Source organism: Oenanthe melanoleuca, chromosome 1A (genome assembly GCF_029582105.1).
Source record: "Oenanthe melanoleuca isolate GR-GAL-2019-014 chromosome 1A, OMel1.0, whole genome shotgun sequence".
NCBI lineage: Eukaryota > Metazoa > Chordata > Aves > Passeriformes > Muscicapidae > Oenanthe > Oenanthe melanoleuca.
In genome coordinates this window covers 58602347-58622685 of record NC_079334.1, presented here as the reverse complement: position 1 = coordinate 58622685, position 20339 = coordinate 58602347, and the positions used below count along the sequence as shown (strand labels likewise).

General features: G+C 37.9%; 1 protein-coding gene across 4 annotated transcripts in view; it reads left to right on the top strand.

The window, feature by feature from the left end:
• MAGI2 (membrane associated guanylate kinase, WW and PDZ domain containing 2) overlaps positions 1 to 20339 on the top strand; it is a 677636-nt gene that overhangs the window by 523854 nt on the left and 133443 nt on the right. For all 4 annotated transcript variants that reach the window (XM_056513256.1, XM_056513283.1, XM_056513274.1 and 1 more), the window contains exons 7-9: positions 2586 to 2643; positions 9397 to 9518; positions 10949 to 11131. In XM_056513256.1, the coding sequence (XP_056369231.1) occupies positions 2586 to 2643; positions 9397 to 9518; positions 10949 to 11131 (363 nt within the window). The remainder of the gene's footprint in view (positions 1 to 2585; positions 2644 to 9396; positions 9519 to 10948; positions 11132 to 20339) is intronic.

Genomic DNA, 20339 nt, shown 5'->3' with positions numbered 1-20339 from the left:
CTCAATTATTTGAGGTTTTTATGAATACATGAAATATGTTATCTGCATCTATATACTTGTAGTGTATATACTTACTTATATACCCAATTTCAAAGCTGGACAAAATATCTATCTATCTATTTATTTATTTATTTATTTATTTATTTATTTCATACTTGGAAAGAAATGCATCTACTAATGGACTTTGGGAGAGGAACCTATGCATACTTGTGTGTGAATGTATATGGGGGATGTGTGCAGTTTGTGTGCATTTTTATGTACAGGTCTTACTGGTACCTGTCTGTGTTTTCTCTAAGGAAATATAGTTTTAGATGGACAGATACAAAAGCAACATCAAGGTAATTAGAAGAAGAAAACTTTGCAAAGTTACATGAAAATAAAATGCACTAATAGTACTTAAGCTAATATTTTATATTCATTCCATGACATAGTGTTTGGTAAGAGCATAATTTTTCATAGCAGATTTTTGCCTTGCTTATCATGCATGAGTTGGCAATGAAGGAGATGATCCTGCCCCTCTGCTCAGCACAGGTGAGACACAGCTGAGGGCTGGATCCAGGGCTCCCAGCACAGGGGAGGCATGGGCATAAAGAAGAGTCCAGTAACTGGCCACTGAGATGATCAAGGGACTGGGATGGTTTAGCCTGGAGAAGTGAAGGTTCAAGGGAGATTTTTGTCAGTCCAAATAAATACATGAAGGGAGGTGCAAGGACAGAACCAGTGCAGTGGTGTCTGGTGACAGGACAGGAGGCAAAAGGGTACAAACTGAGTTACCTAGAAAGGTTGAGGAGTCTCCATCCTTGGATATATTCAAGCACTGACTGAAGATGGTCCTGAGCAATCTGATCTGGAGGACCCTGCTATGAGCAGAGGGGTTGGACTAGACAACCTACAAAGTTCCCTTCCAACATCAACCATTCTGTAATTCTGTGAGCTGCCTTTATTCCTATGAAGTCACAATAACAAGATAGCCCTGACTAAAGTAGTTCAGAGTGTGGACTTAGGAAGATTTCAAAACTAACAGTATTCTAAGAATAATAGGAAAAATTGAGTATCAACATTAATCCTTCTGTTAAAAAAAAAGTAATGTGGCATTTCCTCATGTGCCTGTCTCTGGCACAGGGTTGTATCCTTCATTGCATGATTAGAATGGGCTGAGCAGGAACATCCCCTGGGGACAATCTGACATGAAGATCACAGCAGTATAAACAGGTTCACTCAAGAAAGGATCAGCTACTACAGATGCATTAAAAGGAGAAGTAACAAGCAGAGATTAACGTAGCCTTTTAACCCTTTAGCCTTTATTTTGCCACTCAGGCTCTACTTTCCTATTTGACCCTTTGAGCAAGTCAATAATTATCTATTCATATTGTCAGTGAAAAAAAAAAAAAATCTCAAGTCATCTATGAGTACTTCTTTATGACCAGTGTAATGACTGCTCAATATGATCTACATCAGTTCTGTTCTGTCTAGTTCAGTACTCATGGTCTTCAAAATGTTACTTTAAAATAGTGCAACAGAGTTTAAAAATAAAAAAAAAATCTGAGATAAGGAATTCCAGAGTCAAATTTACGTTTAGAATCTCAGTACCACATACATTGTGTCATATTCTTTAACTGCAGAGAAATCAATACCTGTGCATAATGGGAATGCCCATCCCTTTGTGAGTCTCCTCCATCCAAGTGACCACATCTGGTACTGAGGATTTTACTCTGTTCAGCTCTGTTCAGATACTTGTTGCCTCTGTCTGGTGCCTTTTAAACACAAGATGAAATTCTATTAGCAGTATAGTATTTTTTGAAGGATTCAGTGTAAGTGATAATAAAATAAGTATGGATGTACACAAATATATATGTGGCAGTTTGGGTGTAAATGAATGCAGATTTTCGAGATTATTGAATTAATATTTATAACAGTTTCATTGTTGAGACCAGAATGTTTTAGGGATCTCTGTTTCTGAAAAATGTAGTTAGCTTTATGTCCAGAGGATGCTACAATATCTTATTTTGGTTTGTACTTTCATGTAGTTTTGTGCTCCTGTGTTCCTGATATATAACTAACCTTTGGAACAGGATGCACTTGGAGATTGTGGAATTGCCATCACAGTATGAAGTATAATGCAAACATTTCAGCATACTAACTGTACTTATATGGCAGGAGACAAACTCTTTTCATTCCTTCTAGACCAACTTTTCCAGGATTCCTACAAAAAAAAAGCTCAAAAAGCAAATTAATATTTTTGTGTGTACCTATTTGTGGAAATAGAATGCCCTCACTTCCTCTGGCACGGATGTCACATAAGATGAGCTACAGTTGTTGGCTGGTACAACTGCTGGAACAATAAAGAATTTCAACCAAAATGCGTTGCTCTAGAAACTGAGAGCTGGTTTTATATGCAAATTTCCAAGTTACTAGTACTTGTGGCTGCCATGGGGTGTGTTCAAGATCTGGCATTTGCTTTAGTCACTGTATCTAATTTCACTATTATTTCCCTCAACACCTGGCAAAGATCCACAATTTTGTTATTAGAAATCTTTGCATTCTGTGCTGCATTTACTGAGAGGGATTAACTCTTTGTTTTTCAGAGCTTCCATATGGCTGGGAGAAAATTGATGATCCCATTTATGGCACTTATTATGTTGAGTAAGTTCCCATGTTCAATATTAAGTTGCTATTAATATGTCATGACCTAGTACTGGTATCCTCTGCAATGCTCAGCTTGGCAAGGAATGGGTACAATTACTTGGCATGTTAAACTTAGGGTATACCAGGAATTGTCAGTCATCAATGCAGTTAATGTATCCAGATAAATTCCAAGTGTCACAAATCAGTGATTCAGGCATTCAGTCACTCTCTTTACCCAGGGCCTGGTTTCATGGTACCATTCCGGCTGACACTTGTAGAAAGAACATATCCACTAAAGAGATGTTGCATTTTCTATCTAAGCTTTGGATATTCAACGAGATACAAATCTTGTTAATCAATGAAAAGAGCAAAGCATAATCAGTTTAGCTCAGTTAAGATCCTTTTCTTGGTAGTCCTCACTTGCTGCAAATCAGATGTTTATACTGGTTGTACCAGAAGTAAAGTTATTTATATGCTGCATATAAAATTTTATGTTTTATTTTGTATTTAAAAGTGCAGCTGGAAACAATATAAATTCTATTTTTGTAGCACAATCCTTGCTTTCATTTTCTTCAGATTCTATTTTAGTTATGAAACAAGAAAAAAGCTTCTTCTCTGTTCAAAGGCCAACAAAATGCTTTTGTTTGAAGTAATGGTAGAACCTGGCCAGTTTGTACATAAAATAAGTAAATCTGAGAGATGATTTCCTCTGCTTTTTAGCTTAACATAGTGAATGAGATTTATGGTAAATGAATCTAGATTCAGTTTGTGATACTTGTTTGGGAGGGGTCAATTTTCACTCTGCTTTCTACTGAGAGTATGCAGGAGAGGAGACTGAAAACCACTCCTGTGGTTTCAAGTGCAGGTAGCACTTGAAAGGTTGAGAAACAACTACCCATTAGTGCCTTTTATTAAACAAGAGAGATCTCTAGAGAATATGGCCCCTGACCTAAAATCTCAATTTCAAGTCCTGACACCCAAGCAGTATATTTATCTAGTTGTTTCATAGCAAATAGAAAATTTCCTTTGTCTCACATTTTTCACTTGGTGTCTTGAATCCTTACCAACACACTGACTGCAGGATTGCCCTGGTATTGGAGATGCAGCTTTTCCAGACTTCAGGATATGCTTCTGTTATGCAGGTGTGCAGGGAGATAAAAAAATCATCTGATTTCTGGAGGTCTAGGAGATGTAAAATGCCCCTTTCATACCTGCTGCCACAGCAGCTTGTGGATGCCCATGCATGATCCTCAGCCTTCTCCAAAGCAAACAATCAACAGAAAATGGCATTTGCTTGCTGTTCTGCTGACTCCTTCTGTCCCATTCTCCAAATGCCAGAGCACCTGCTCTCCTTTGTCCCCTGCTTGCTTCCTGCCCTCAGGTGAAAGAGGCAGCAGCTCCACCTACTTTGCTGCTCAGCTCAAGTCCCTTTAGTCCAGATTCAAGCAAAAGGATAAGTTTTGAATTTCCTGTGTAACACCATTAAATTACTCCCCCTTGTGATGCCTCAGTTCTTTTATGATTTCCACAAGGAGGTAGGGGCTGCAGTTCTCACATCATTTTGTACTTAACCCCTGCCAAAGATTTCTGCACGTGCAATTATGCAGCTGCTGAGTGTAAGTAAAGCTTTTGCCCAGTGGTTTTTAGTGTATTTTGGGGTGTAACAGGTGCTGTGCAATTTCTGTGCATCAATCTCTTTCTGAAGCTGTGCTTGGTTGTTGGTGCACCCGAGGCATTCTGGCACCAGCAAGGCTCACACTCCACTGCAGTCAAAGGAATTTATCTGCATTTCATGTCCAACCACAGGTAAACAGATGCAAGGTACCAGGGCCAGATGTTATCGTGCAATTACATATTTTAAGGCTGTTAGTGCCAAATTTATTAATCCTACCACAGATAAGATTTGTGGACAGATACATCAAACCTACTGCAGTCTCTGAGGTTTTTAGAAGTGGAATGGATGCTCATGGTAGGGCATTAAAACTGCAGCCCTGCTAAATTCACATGGAGTTTTATAGTCAGTAAAATGTAGCTGTAGTTTAATTTGCTGTCTGAGCTCAGTAAGTTTGAAACAAAGACTGCTTTCAATTTTTCCTGCTACAATATATAATAGCCACAGCTTTTTTATTACCAGTATTCAACAGATGAGTTCATTTCTAACTAGATAAAATCAGGTTACAATAAACTCTCTTAATTTTGTCATAAAAGTAGGTAAATTATGAAAAGCAAGATTACAAACTTCCACACATGCAGGTGAAGTCCAAGTTTACTTCCAGGCCTGCAAAATCCTCATGAAAGAAGGGCTTGTTCTCTGCTCACTGAGGTACTTGTGTCCCATGGGAAGTTTGTAAGGTTGAGCAGTGAGGCAGGCAAGCTCCATTTCACCTTACAAGGAGCAGCCATGTACAGGTCAAATATTCTGAGACCAGAGAAAAAGCTGAAAAAGAAAACAAACCAAAACAAAGGAACTTAAACCTCTTTGCTAGTTGAGTTCCTAAAGATGAATCACAACATATTTTCAAATTCTGTTAAAAAAAAAACAACTCTTCACTATAAATACCTGTCTTAATCATGCATTAATGTAGATGTGAGATAATATTATAATTTTCATTTGCTTTGTTATGCAGGTCCAGACTTCATTTGGAATGTGTAAACATTTAACACAAATGAAAAGTGTTTATTATGTTTACTTTCATGCAATCTGATCTTAATCTGTAAACTAAGAGCTAACAGCACTGAGATGTGCAGGACTATGGAGAGAAAGTAGTCATTAGTGTGCACTGGGTCTTTCAGGTTTCTAATTGCCAAAAGATTGTTTCCCTCTTTAAGGATGATTAACTACAACACAGAGCTCAATTTCCAGACATGGGCTCTCTAATAGAACAGCTAAATTAGCCATACAGGTATTTATTCTGGAAAAATAAACCTCCTTGACTTACAGCTTCTGACAACACTCTGTTACTACTCAAATAGAAAACGTTATCTCAGTCTTTTTGTCAGTATAAAGTGTTACCAACCGAACAAATGTGAATATAAAGAGTAGATAGACACTAACAAGTTATGCATTAGAATATCCATTTTATAGGCATCCTGATCCCCAGAATTACTTTGTTGGGTAATAGGCAACATTTTCAAAAGCTATAGGCAAAACCTGAAAGAAAACCCACCTCATATACTAACATAGCTAAGAAAAGGAAATAGGTTAAAACCCTTCTGCCATTTTGTCAGAGCTCAGTGCCTTGGCCACCAACTAAAGTCTGCAAATTAGGCACTACAGCCTGCAGACCTCCTAAGCACGTGTTTCACTTGTCTTAAGTGCATCTAACCTGAAACTCATCACAAAAACAACATCCTGGTCCCACTGGCTGCTGAGAGGGCAGAACTGTGCAGTGTCTGACGGGCTGGCTGGTGGTGATGGCACCCCCTCATCACACAGAGACGTATTTTGGCATCACAGGTAAACACAGCTCAATGGAAAATCCTCCCTCTGAGGGTTTGTCCCCAGTGAAGATACAATGAGCTGACAGGGGGCAGCAGCATCAGCCACTCCTCTGCACAGCCACAGTGGCACTAGAAAAAATCAGTTGGATTAGGGTTTGGATTAGGATTTTTGATTTCATATATACTGTGTAAAATAAAGGAAGAAAATTGAAGTTAGAATTGTTCACTGAATTAGATCCTATGGGCAATGAACAATACATTTTGGCTACCATCCAAAATCTGTTTTAACCACAAAAGCACTTACTTGTAACAACTCTAAAACTCACATTTGGCTTGTTTTATGAAGGCCTAGGCTAGTAATATATATTTTCTGTGCTGCTGAAATAGCTAGATGAAAAGCTAGAATGTCCTTTCAAGAGAATTACTCAGCTTAATCATTTCTTTCTCAAGTAAACTCATCAGCACTTTTTCTGATTTAGCCATGAAGCTGTATAGCACTTAAAATTACATAACAAGGATGTGTTTCATGTATCATCAGTGTAGAAGCATAATACAATATTACTGACTGATAAAAATGACTGATTATAAATATAATTTTATTTTCTTTGACTCCTCTTAGATACAATATTTAATGCAGGTTTTTTTTAATTAGTTGGAAATTTTCCACTGTGCTTTTAAGATTGCACACTACCAAAAAACAATTAAAATATGGGGATAAATTGGAACTGAGAATTATTAAAATTTTACCAACAGCATGAGATGCTTCAAGAACCTGTGTTAGTCTTCCTATTTTATCTGATAGGACAGAATGTCATTTTCAAGATAGCTGTTATCAAAGATGTTTCTGTATAAAAGGACCAAACCACAACTTAAACTCTACCTAGAAACAGTAGGTAGGCAGTAGAAAAGGATTCTAGCACAGTAGTTAATATTTCTTCAGCCATGAACACAGATTAGCTAAAACCCCAACTTCTTTATATCACAGAACCACATATAAGTTGAATCTTAGGTCTGCAGGGGCTCTCCTAAGCTTAAAGCAAGGTCCTGAATGAAGGTCTGGAGTGTAACCTTGGATATCCATTACATCTGCGTGATAGGGCACAAAAGCCATGGGAAACCTCTGCTCTTGTGGAGGGCAGCTGGAGAACAGGGCAGGATACTTTGGAGCCCCTAAAGTGAGAGATGATCCCTATGTTGAAGCAATTAACCCATGTGTGTAGCAATGCTGGTTTCAATCCTATCAAATGCTAACATGAAACAAGCTAGATATTGTACTCTATACCTCCTACTGGAAGCTGCTTTCTAACTTCACACTTCTCTTGTGAGAAGCCTACAGACTTCAAGTCTGAAATACATTCTAGTATTTACTTCAAAATATATTCATAGAAGGCAATTATATATCAGAATTAATTCTGCTTGAATAAAAAGCTAAAATTCCTTTGATCTTCTATAATAGAATACTCTATTTCACTGGTCTTCTTGTAAAACTTTTCATATAGATTAATTTCATTTGATCATGGGTGCTCAGAACTTTATGTAGTGTTTGAGTTTCATCACTGTCTTGTGTAAAGGCAAAAGCAGTATTTCCTTTACAACATGAAAATACATTAAATGATAAACACATCACATAATTACTATTTTCATGCTTATGTTAGTAGTTCATGATTGCCTTGTTAATGCACATAAGTCTTGCCTTCTCCATTTTTAACTAGTGAAGTTTTTCTCCCTTTCATCATAATTTTCTAGGTTTGCAATAGTAAGGTGCTGAAGACCCTGACTGTTATTTATGAGAAATAACAGAAAACAAAAGTCCAGGAAAGGAGCATCTGCAATCTTAAACAGCCTGTCTGAAGAAGGAAAGAAAAGAGAGGGACTTTCTCTGTCTGCAGCATAGACCAAAATTTACTGAAAGCTATTAGTCAAAATTTTAGAGTATGAGAGTAAACTAGCAGCCACTTGAATGAGTTATAGCCATGTGAACAAAGTAGCAACTTAAGGATTTATCACATTTACTTCATCTCATTAAATCAAATATTCTTTTACATTAATGAAAGTCTTTTCATTTCATTGAACACTGGCCACTAAATCCTATTCTGCAAGTGTATTGCAGTCCCTTAGGGCTTGCTGCCTCTCCTCACTTCCTAATAGCAACTCCACTTACTTGGTAGGATCAAAATCTCAAAGGACTTGAAAAGTTCTTAATGTGGCACAAAAGGTCATTGCAATGTAAATAAAAAAAGACCCCTTTAGGATCTTAGAATTGTGAAAGTTACCAGGTAACCTGTCCAAGTGCTTAAAACCAAGTTTGAGATTAGATTTTCAGAAAACCTCAGAAGACAGTAACCCAGTGAGAACAAACAAGGAGTGACATAAGCCTGCCCTTCTGTGTATAAGTATTTGTTTCCCCAGAACAGTGTTTGAAGCACAAGCCCCTTCCCTTTGTTGTGATTCTGTCTTACAGCTGTGTTCCATGCAGCCTACTACATTGTTTTGACTCCTTCAGAAAACATGCAAAACATATCCCAGGACAGGGTTGAAGGATGGCCCAGTGATTGATAAAATGTGTGCTTTAAAGAATTAAAATCAAGGGTATGGTGACAGTAGTGTTAAAGATCATAGTCCTAAACACAGTGCAGAAAAATAATGGTGTAATGCCAGAGATGGACTTAATGACCTGTAGTAGGAAATGTAAATCTCCAAGAAAAAAATGTGTGCACTAACTTTTCTTATATTTCATGTATGATCTATGTAGTTCTAACCTGCCATCTAATTTAGTTTCTGCATCTCATTTTTATATGCAACTGAGCAGACACACACCATAGTACTAAAAAGGAATCATCTTCAATTTATTACATATGTTAGATTTATTTGCAAATGACCATCATAAAAGCACTCTGTTGTCTAGGCTTTTCTTTTTCTGTAAGTGATTGAGTAAATTCAATTACAACTAATTGCTAATAATGTACAAAACTGGTTGAGATCCTTTGAATCATACACAGAACAGTGGTCATGCTGAAGACATGAAAACTGTTGCTGTAGCATCTTTCAGCAGTGCTGCTGTTTAATGTCCCATAGATCAAAAACAATTTGTCTGTAGCAGAGTTCAGCATGTTGAAGTGCTCAGTGCTGTTCATTACACAGGGCACTGGCTGTATATTTTCATCCCCAGCAAAACTGTGTGGAATGTAAGGGACACGCTCAGACCCACTGGGGGTTCCTCACGGTTTTATTCTCTAACCACACACCTTAGCCACATACAGCACCCTACTGTGAAAATTATTACTTTACCCAACTGAACCCAGCTTTTAATCAAAGCCAATTTTTTTCCAGCCACATAAATAGAAGAACTCAGTTTGAAAACCCTGTCCTAGAAGCAAAAAGGAAGCTACAGCAGCATAACATGCCCAACGCAGAACTTGGAACAAAGCCTATGCAGGCCCAAGGTTTCCGAGGTACAGTACCATGTCAGCTGTCTTAGTTAAGATGAAAGATCCTGCTCTCCTGTTTATGTGACAATGATTTTGTCATAGTATGGTTAAAAGAGTAGTGTTGCCAATGCTCAAAACGTTATCACCTACATCTTAGCAATTTTCTCCCTTAAATGTCTGAGTTCCAATAGTTGAAGGACTCGCCAGCCAACTAAAACTTTCAGAGGTGCAGAAAATAAAGCAGAAAAGGTTTCCTAAAGGCTGAGAAACTGAAAGCACAATAAGATTCCCAGAGTCATTTTCTAAATAAAATCAGGAATTCTGTTCCTGGGAAGGTACGACTCTCTCTTGAGCTCCCAAGGTTGGCAACACTGAAATACTTAATTGTACTTTCTCTAAATTGCTCTAATTGATGTTTGGTATGTTTCTAAGCTAGCTCATCTAGCAAGCATCACTTAAGTTAAAAGCCTCAAGCACAATGTTACAGGAATTTACAGGAATGCAGCCACGCGGTAACATAAAAATTAACGCGCTGCAAAGGATCTGTGTAAGAGCGAACGGTACTGGTGTGGACAAATGAACTTTGATGTAAATAGTCAGAGAGTGAGGCTTCTTCTCCTTTGTAACAGTAGAAAGCTCCTCATCGACCTTGCCTAGACCCCAGTTTGCCCGCGTGCGCCCCGCTCCCAGGAGGTCCCGCAGCGTGAGCGACCTGTCGCAGAGCCGGCGCGACGCCGGGGCCGGCGGGCTGCACGGTACGGCCCAGCTGGGCAAGGACAGCCTGCCCGGGGCCACTGGGACAGCCTGCCCGGGGCCACTGGGCTCTCCAACCCTGCACACCCACCCCCTCCTCACCCAGAGCACCACCGAGAGAGGCGCCGGACCCCCGGCACCGCACTGCACCGCGGCACGCGGGGAGGGGACACGGGTTTGCACAGCTGTCATGTGTGTGTCACCTGTTGGATGCCTAAACCCTGCGTGTTCAGAGAGAAAACTCATCTAATATCTATCTCCTCTTGGAACAAATGGAATGAGACACTCACAGGGGAGATTTTCCTCATTGCGGCTGGGAGGGAAATGATGACGAATGTATTACTTTGCAGACAAAGCTGAATTTATAGGTTAGGAAAGAGGTTTTTAAATTACCTCACAGATCATTTTTATTGTTGTAATTATTTTAGCTACACAATATCCACTTTCAAGTGGATTTCTAATATCAAAGGATATTTATATCTCGTTATTTATGGCTGATCTGCCATAGATAAGAAATACATTTTAAGCTTTGTATTAGCACAAGAACCCACAAATATTTTTTCCTGGAATGCCTGCACTCTTTATTTTCTTGCCTTTGATTCACTTCCACTTGATGTCAGCCAGTATTGTTATCTGCTCTCTCTGCTGTGTTGTGACTAGATCAGAACTTTTGTCTTTCCTGTTTGTGTTGACTGATGTAGAAAAACCACTCTTCACCCGTGATGCATCACAGCTGAAGGGGACTTTCCTCAGCACAACTCTTAAGAAAAGCAACATGGGTTTTGGATTTACCATCATTGGTGGGGACGAGCCAGATGAGTTTCTCCAGGTGAAGAGTGTAATTCCTGATGGGCCTGCAGCGCAAGATGGGAAAATGGAAACAGGTAATTATCAATGTTCCTCTGTTGTATAATGTTCCTCTGTAATTATAATGTTCCTCAGTTCTTTTATATGAGAAATAGAATGAGAAATATATTTCTGAGTCTCACTCTCTCCATGAATGCATACATTTTCCATATGACTTTCTGTGTTGATATGTAGAAAAGGTAAGTTTCTTGGTAAAAATTTCTTGATAATAAAAAAATTAATTAATAAAAAAATAATTAATTAATTAATTTTTTAAAAAGCCAGGTAGCTTATTTTTCCCATTTCACAGTATTTTGAGGGAGAAAATATCTCTGCATTTCCCTGCATAAAAATGGGATATGGTTTATAGGCTGTTACTTAAGGGAAATCTACATGGAAAGAAAAGAAAAAGAGAGCACAAACTACTAAGTGCTATTTTTTTTCTTTAGAAAGGATGGTTTTGCAAAATAATCAGTTGAGTCTGATCCAAGACTGTTCTCATTAGAGCCATCATAACAAGAGTTTTCAGTGTGGCATATGGACTCATAGGCATTTGTGTCCTATTAAAAAAGAATCTGTGAAAAAATAATGAAATAAAATAAACTTCTAAAGAGATTTAAAGCTTCTTTGAAGATGTAGACCACTGCTGCAAACATTTTCATGTTCACAGATTGATAAGGATTGCAAACCACTGTCTGAAAGGTTACACCACGTCTATATATGGATGAAACTCTTTTGGAGGAAGATAAATTCAGTTTCCAAGCAGTTGTTATCTTCTTTAGGAAAAGACAGTCAGAGGACAATAGAATTATTTCAGTTCACAGAGAACTTCAGTCACCACCCCCCTGCTTAAAACAAGGCTAACTTTGTGATTGGATCAGGTTTCTCAGGGTCTTGAGAAAATTTTGTAAGACACAGATTCCACAGCCTCTGGACTCTTGTCCCAGCATTTCTCCACTCTTAAGGATGAAGATTTTTACCCAGAATTTGTGGATGCCTCATTCCTGAAATGTTGAAGGCCAGATTGGACAGGGCCCTAAGCAACCTGGTCTAGTGGGTGGCAAGGGCAGTAGATGATCTTGAAAGTCCTTTTCAACACAAACCATTCTATTGTTTTATGATATTTGTTCTTTAGGTCCAGTTGAGCTTTCCACAATTAAAGCTGGTTACTAGGGACTGAATTCCTGTGTTGCTGTGTTTGTGCAGCCCTCTGTCACTCTGTACAATCTCTCACCAGCATAATTTATCCCATGAGCATCACTGATCCTTCCATTTCTCACTAAGACATTGAAATAAAGAAATGCTAGTTTGGGATTTTTGTTGCCTCTGTAGAAACCCCATTTCATGGTGGCCAGAGTAACTATGAAGATAATTTTCTAAACTTTGATAACAGATCATTGTGGATGGATCATAGCAGCAGAGGAAGATCCTTTTACTGTGTTACAGGCAGACAGGGCAGTCACAGAAACACATGCAGGCACAAATTACTTGAGTGGAATAGTCTGAACTGATTTTTCTGGAAATTTCATTTCATCCTTCTGTTATTGTAGTCAGTTTTTTAATCATAGTCATTTTCGTATGTCAGAATAAATCACCCTGGATTCTAGTTTATTTTGTAGAATTCTCCAGGACTCACCAAGCAGGAAGTGTAAAGGTTGTGAGAAATATTCTTTTAAAAAAATCTCAAAAAGGATTTTCTTCAAAGCTAACGTTATAGTTGGCATGATGTTTCTAATGCCAAATAGAGACACAAAAATTTTAGATGAAGAAACAAAATGTCAGAAAGAAGTAGAATATAGATTTTTGGCACTGATATTACAAAAAACATGAGTCTAACAGCTTTTTAATTCTCAGTTCTTGTTGCCATTTTAACTTAATGCAGTTTAGTTCCCAAAGGCAAAATTTATTTAATTAGCTGGTTAGGTGAACAACAGACTTCCTGACGTTCAGAAGATTTCAGTGATAAGTTACTTCATTTTTCTATGACTTTATTTTTTTCCTAATATTTTCATACTATCTAATACATGGCTTGAGAACTTTTCCTTGTTTGTCATGTTTTAGCGTTCTCAGATGCAGAACTCAAATATAGTTGCTTGCTAATCCCTCTGAAGTGTGGGCTGGTTATTAGTGAACTTGGTCATATGGAGTTATTTTCTCTGGAAAACAGGGCAATTTACTTGAATTTTTAGGCTGAAATTGAATATAGTTGTCATAATACTGTTTATGGTCATTATTCTAGTCATGGATTGTGATGAGAACATGTAAGAAAAATGTTCTTTAAAATGCACAGAAATAGCATTGTTTTTTTTCCTCAGGTAATTAATTCCACTACATTAGGAATGCAAAAAAGAAATGTACACTCAAATATATAATTACTCTACAATTACATGACCCCAAAACATATAAAATTAGATCTCAGAACAAATTTTGGTGTCAAATGTCTTAATTTTTAAAGAGAGTGACAGATTCTGATGTAAAGTAATTGGAGAATCTCAGACTAGTGATTGTGGCATCTAACTTGGTTTCTATTAATAAAGTAATTTTTAAATATGTTAATGGTAAACTGAAAAAATACATTTAAGGCCAGAATGTTTATAAAAGCACTGTTCAATAAAGTGCTTGTATTTCCTGATATCAAATCCTTTTCACATTTCCTGAATTAGAATTTCTCTCACTATTAAGCTATTTTACAATATAATCAACTGAAGATATGAAAGCCTCCCAGATTCCATCAATAGCTTTTTGTTCGTAAAACTGTTAAAGTCTTATGTTGGAAAACTACTTGAAATTGCATCTGTTTCTTTTTGTTTGTTAGTTAAGCATCACTGGATAATAAATAGAGCTTTTAAAATAGATTTTATTTATTCTTTTAATACAAACTATTAGTTTGTAGTAGTAGTTGTTAGATTTATGTGCACTCCAAGTCTGATCAGAGTAATGGGAAATTTTGGTTAATGGTCAAAACATCATATTGTGGCACTAGGGCATCACAGTAGAAAGTCTGAGAGCAGTGACAATGTGAAGTAGCTTGAGTGTAAGGCATAACCACAGCACTGGTGCCCCCAGCTCTAATATGATTCTGGACCCTGTCCCTTACAAAGCTGATACTATTTTTGGCCAAGTGGTTATTTAAATCTTCAAACTTCAGACCTGCATCAGATTTGGGGGAAATATGAAGAAAAGACATCATCTTGTTTGTCTTACATAAACTTTGGCCACAAGCTGAAGACACCAAAACTGTACTTGAAGCTAATTGTTAGAGAAACAAGCTCATAGAAAACTACCTTTGTAACTTTGGTTTATTTCTCCACTCAAAATCTAATATAGGGGTCAGATACAAATGCTGTTCAAAGAGTGAGTCTGTGTAAGACATTGTCACCCTTCAGTATGATCACAACAAAGCAGTTTGACCTGAAGGTTTCAAATTGGAGCAATTTTGGATTTCATCCTTTGGAGCATAGAGCCATAGAATGGTTTGGAAAGGGCCTCCAAGATGACCCAGTCCCACCTCCCATGTCAGAAAGAAGTGAACCTTCCACTATACCACTATACATCCAGCTCACAGCTTGATGTCATCAGCAAGCTTGCTGAGGGTACAGTCAACCCCTGTGTCCAAATCACCAACAAAGATGTTAAATGGTGCCTGTCCCAGTCCTGACCCCTGAGGAACACTGCTGGAAGCCTGGAAGCCACTGGGAACACAGAAGGAGCTGCCTGACTGCGGCTTGGCATTGATGTGAAACAAAGCAATGAGGCAAACCGAGTGCACTGAGATGCAACAAGAGATATCTGAGATCCTGACAAGCTATCAGAACCACTTGGTGCCCAGTGCTGGGCACTCAGAGGTATTTTTATTTGTCCTAGACCCACAATAAACCTCACAAGCAGACTCAGGGGAACCAAATCTCAGTGGATGAGTCAAAAACAACCAAAATTACATTCCTGATCCCATTTGCCAGATGTTTCACAATTCATAGGGGCTATTATGCCCTCATGTAAATCTAGCATCTGTGTGCTAATCATTGTTAATAATCCTGAAAATGCCTTTCCAGGACATGTTTTAGCATTTGGAGCTCAATCAAGCTGCTGGATATGAACGTTACACTCCACAGCATCTCTGTCTGTCTCAGGACAGCCTAGGAGCTGACACCACATTCTTTTCTGGGAGGTTACATAGCTTTGTCTTGTCTGAAGCCTCATGCAGCCAACAGAAAACTGTCTGTATTTAAGATGCCCCTGCATTCGATTAAAATGCTGAGTGAACATCACTGGTAAAAGACTGCATCTACATGAAAAGATTTTTATACAGTGAGTGATTTTGACTGACTGCTGTTCTAAGGCAAACAAAGATTTAGGCCTGCGGCTGAGTCAGATAAAAGCTCAAGCTGCAAAGGCAAAAACTCTCCTACAGTTCTCAAGGTTATTCAATGGACTGGATAAACTGAAACACTCCCACATAATCAAGCTCAGGGAAAGATTCTCACTCTTTGCATTTCAGCAAGCTCCATTTCCTTTGGTGAAAGTTTCCAGGAAACAGCTCAAAGACAGAAGTGGTGCAGAAGTGGTTCTTGGAGTCTGGTGATGACCCTTCTGACTGATGAATATCTTTGGTCACTGCAGGTTGAACTTTCCAGAAACATAAATCTGTGGGGAAATGTCATAGCTCAACAGTGTGAATCAAGAAAGGGGAAATATGTTCTTTCATTTCAGCTGCTGAACATGCACTTGGCCAGCTTTAAGATGCTAAATCATCTGTAAACAATGCAAACTTGGGCTTTTTTAGACGTTGTTCTCTCAGGGATGGTAGCTTTTCTATATTGGTTGGTGTAGTCTAGAGATAGAAATTAATAAATTAAAGATAAGACTTCAGCTAAGAAGTACACTTGTCTACAATACAGATGTCTACACCCACTGTATAAACAGACATCTGTTATTTTTGTATGACTGTAATAGAGAAGACTAGATTGGTCCCACATCTACCACTTGGTATTACTACTGCACCTTAGAGATATCCAAAGGGAATGAGCTGTTAGAAAGGCAGGAAGGAGTGACCCATGGTTTTGCTTCTCTCCATGGACATACCATCAAGACCCATAACAGTCTTCTGCATATGATGAAATTTTCAGGAAGCTGAGATTACTTTAAATGCAAGAAAATTGGAAAAACCATACTTGCTGATCTACAAAACCATGAATGTTTTTATTTAAGTGAATAAGAGCAAACCCAAAGCCATTATCAGGTGGTTGATCCTACAATGTCACTAGGCTTAGGAAGTAATTATCTAGTTTCATTAAAGCATATTTTTTCACAGTAAGGCTAATATCTTGCAACCTTTATAAAAAGTGGAGTACTCAAATAGAAGGAATTGAGGATATCTGCAAAAGGATGCATTTTTACAAGTTCAAACAGATGCCTCATTCTGTTCCCTGATTATCCATTGTCAGATCATGTGAACAAACCATCATCTCACCTAATGTGAGCTCAGCTGAGATACAAGCTGTCTAGTTTGAGCAACAGAAAAGATGAACCATGTATGCACAAAGAATGCCTTCAATACAAAGAAGCAAATGTGTTAAAATTAAAATCTATATTTTGGCAGTCATCTGGAAATGTTAACACTTTGAGAACATCACTCAGTGTATCATGACCACACACCACAGCACCTATGCTCTTTTTCAAACAGGTCATGGCTTTCTTAAGTGCTCTCAGTCAAAACCCAATTGATAATCTTCTCTTTTACAACATTCCCTTGCCTTGCTAGCTAACTGTTTACCACAATTGCCATCTCAGGAGGTGCACTTACAGCAGCTGGTCACATACATGTAGGGCTGGATTTCCACAGTACCTGAAGCTGGCTGAAATTTAGTTATCTCACCTCCTGACGCCTTCTCAGCCAGTGGCTCCAGGAAAACACCTCCCAAAGTTAAGGCATAGTGTTAGGAAAGTGAGAATCTGTGCTATTAGTTGGACTGCTGAGGGAGGACTATCTTTTAATTTGTCTTATGCATCTCCTTGCTAAAACACTCTTTTTATATGCACCAAGGCCTCATGAAGTGTCAGTCTGGCAGCTGGAAACTGATGCCAGGTGAAGCAGGACTGTGAGAGAGGAGCAGCACATATAAAACCAGCTTGTATTTTCTGCTTCCCTTACTACCCCTGCTTTATTTGGAAGCTAGGATGTTTCATGTGTTGCTTCAGTCTAGCTGAGACTTCACGTCTCCCTCTCTGTCTCCATATGTTGCTAATCATCCCATGGAGTTCAGAGAAAGAAAACTAACTGTTTGGAAAGTAACTAACAGCAATAACAGAAATTCCTCCAGGCATCATGGAGAATGATTTCTCCCACACATACTAGGCCAGTCAGTGTGAATTTATGTTATATTTACTGCTTGTATTCCAGCATCCTCCAGGTTGGTGATGAAATGGTGCAAAGCACAGCAGAAGCTCTATATTTGCATCAGGTGCAACAAAAACCTCTAGTTCCTTCCACCAGCAGTGCTGGTTGCATTTTCTTGTTTGTGAGACATACAAAGAGTAACTATTTGCTAAAACCTCAGCCTGGTTTTGCACTTCCAGTCTTCTTTCATTTCACAAGTCAATTTGACTTTTTAAGGAGATTATGAGGATCTGGAGACTGGAACCACAACGTGAGTGCTGTGGTCTTTGCACCAGACATGAGGCACTCTTAATAGATGCCTTGCTAGTTCATAGCTGAGCCAAACTGATATAACCCTATTTTTTTTTCTTTTTGCAGTACACAGCATCCCATTTAATTTAATCCACTTTATATTCTTCACCATAAAAACTTGCACATCATAGAATTAATGCCAAAACTATGGAAGGGGTGTAGACTTTAAATTAACCCTGTTTTAACAATCTATCAATATTGCTAGCCTTCACAATTTTATCCTGAGTCTCTATGTAACCAGAATTATTTAAAGAAAAAATCTTAATCTTTTTTGTTGTTGTTTAAAGGGGACTGAATCTGAATCTTATTTGAATTTTACAGGATAAGTCTTCTGTTCCCCTGTCACAGAGGAAAGTGCTGAAGTATGACCACATTATATTTAAGGGGTTTCAAACACAAAGCAAAGGAAAAAATGCCTGTTTTACTATTTATTTGATATCATATATTAAGACTCAATTTAGCTGGGGAAAGAGATATGAATTGTGGTTTTTGATGTGTGATGGTGAACAGTAAAATACTTGTGTCTTAGGAATATTAAAAGCAATTAAGATATTCTTTTTCTATCCCTTGTTCTTTCAAATTTTAAGACATGCAATTAATTTCTGTATCCAAATAGGAAGACAAAAAGGTATTTAGGTTGACAGAAATTTTTTGTACTTGTGGTACTTTTTTCTAAGATTAATTTTCCATCGTATTTTTTGTGTTTCTATGGATTTTGGATAACTTGGTACAGTGATCACATTAGTATTTGTAAATTTTTCCTTGTGTTGACCAAAGGGCTAGGAAAATTGTATACTTTTGTCACAAAGCTACTGAATTTTAATCTCCATGAGGTTCTTATTTTAGTGTTTTCTTCATATTTTCCTTATTATGATATTCACTATATTGTGAGGTACTCATTGAATGATAACCAGGACAGGGACTAGCCTAGACTAGAAAAAAAAAAATCCATATTTTTTTATACCACACAGTATTATTGTCTATATCTGAGATCTTTGTGTGCACCTTGTCAGATTTTTCAGTTGGCTGGTGTGATATTCAATATCCTTGTGTTCTCTCTGAGTTGCAAAAAATCCATGTGTCACTATCTGTTCTGCCTGATAGGGAGACAATAGGGAGGAAAAGGGAGATGACTGAGACTGCCAGTATGTGGGTGCAATTGTTGCATAAACAGAGGAGTCCAGTGCCATTAAAGTTCCAGGGATCCAGCAAACCTCCTCCTGCCTTTCCAGGAGGAAAGTCCTCCTGTAAGTCCTGTGTGGTACCTGCAGGTCACATAGAAATATCTCAAATGCCAAAGGCTGTTGCAAATGACATTAGACACCTTCTTAAACAGCCTCATTCCTCCTTCAGCAAGGAGTGTGTTAATAGACTCTTTTGGTTTTCCTTATCATCTATTAGAGCTAGCAGTGACTGATTAATTTCTGTAATAATAATCCTTTTCTGACAATTTTAAGGATGTTTGTTTCCCCTAGCCTAATTCAAAACTCACATTTGTGCTTTAAAAAAGCAACGAAAGCCATTTTTAATTAATAGGCTTAATTCTCTCCCATTTAACTTTTCAAACAACAACATTATAAGAAGTTTGATGATTGACTTCAACCATATACTGGAGATTATAAATTAATTTTCACCTCCAGCACTTAAAATATTTTGCTTCATATATTATTGGTGCGCATAAAGAATATGCCAAAATTGGGATTGAATATTGTATATGTAACTTGTTTTATTTCTGGTGGTAGCTTTTCAATCTTGACATTCTTTCATTTTGCTTTGATAAAATCCATATTTATACACAGACAACAACTCTCAATACTCATGGTTTATGGTACTTACCTCATTTTGAAAGAAATTCACACATGATGACAACTCTATTTTGATTTATGATTATCAGTCCCTAGAATGATAGCACATGCTTGTTACCTGAAACAGCAAAATTCTGGACATGTATATAGGTGAATTTCTGGGTTATGTAAGTGTGCCACATGTTCTTCTGCAGGAGACAGTATATGAGCAGGTGTGCTTATATGTGGTGCATTTTTTCTAATATTTAAGCCATCAGAGCAGCTCTCCCAGCACCAGCTATAGAAAGCTGAAGATATTTTATTAGATGGCTGAGGTCTGAACATGCCCAGCCATGCCAGACTCCACATGTACAGCACTTACTTTAATCCTGCTGTTTCACCTTGGACCAGATTCTCCCTGCAGTTGTGCTTTTGCCTAACCCAGAAACCAATGGCTGAAGAGAGGCCATAATGGAAAATGATCTATGAAAATATAAAAATCCTGTCTCTTATAGACAAATGCAACACAAACTGTAAACAACAAGGCATACACACCCTGTTTAACCTAAGACACCAGCCTCAGTCTCTTTAAGAAAGAGACATTCTTGTGCTCAAAGGTTCTATATCTTTAGCAGAAAATGAGATCATACAGAAGTCAAGAAATATGGTAAAGAAAATGTGAAAGAGTAAAGGTAAAAAAGCAAAGGGACTGTTTGGACACAAATTAGTCAAGTATGTGCAGTCTCATATTCCTATTAACTCAGGGTCTAACTC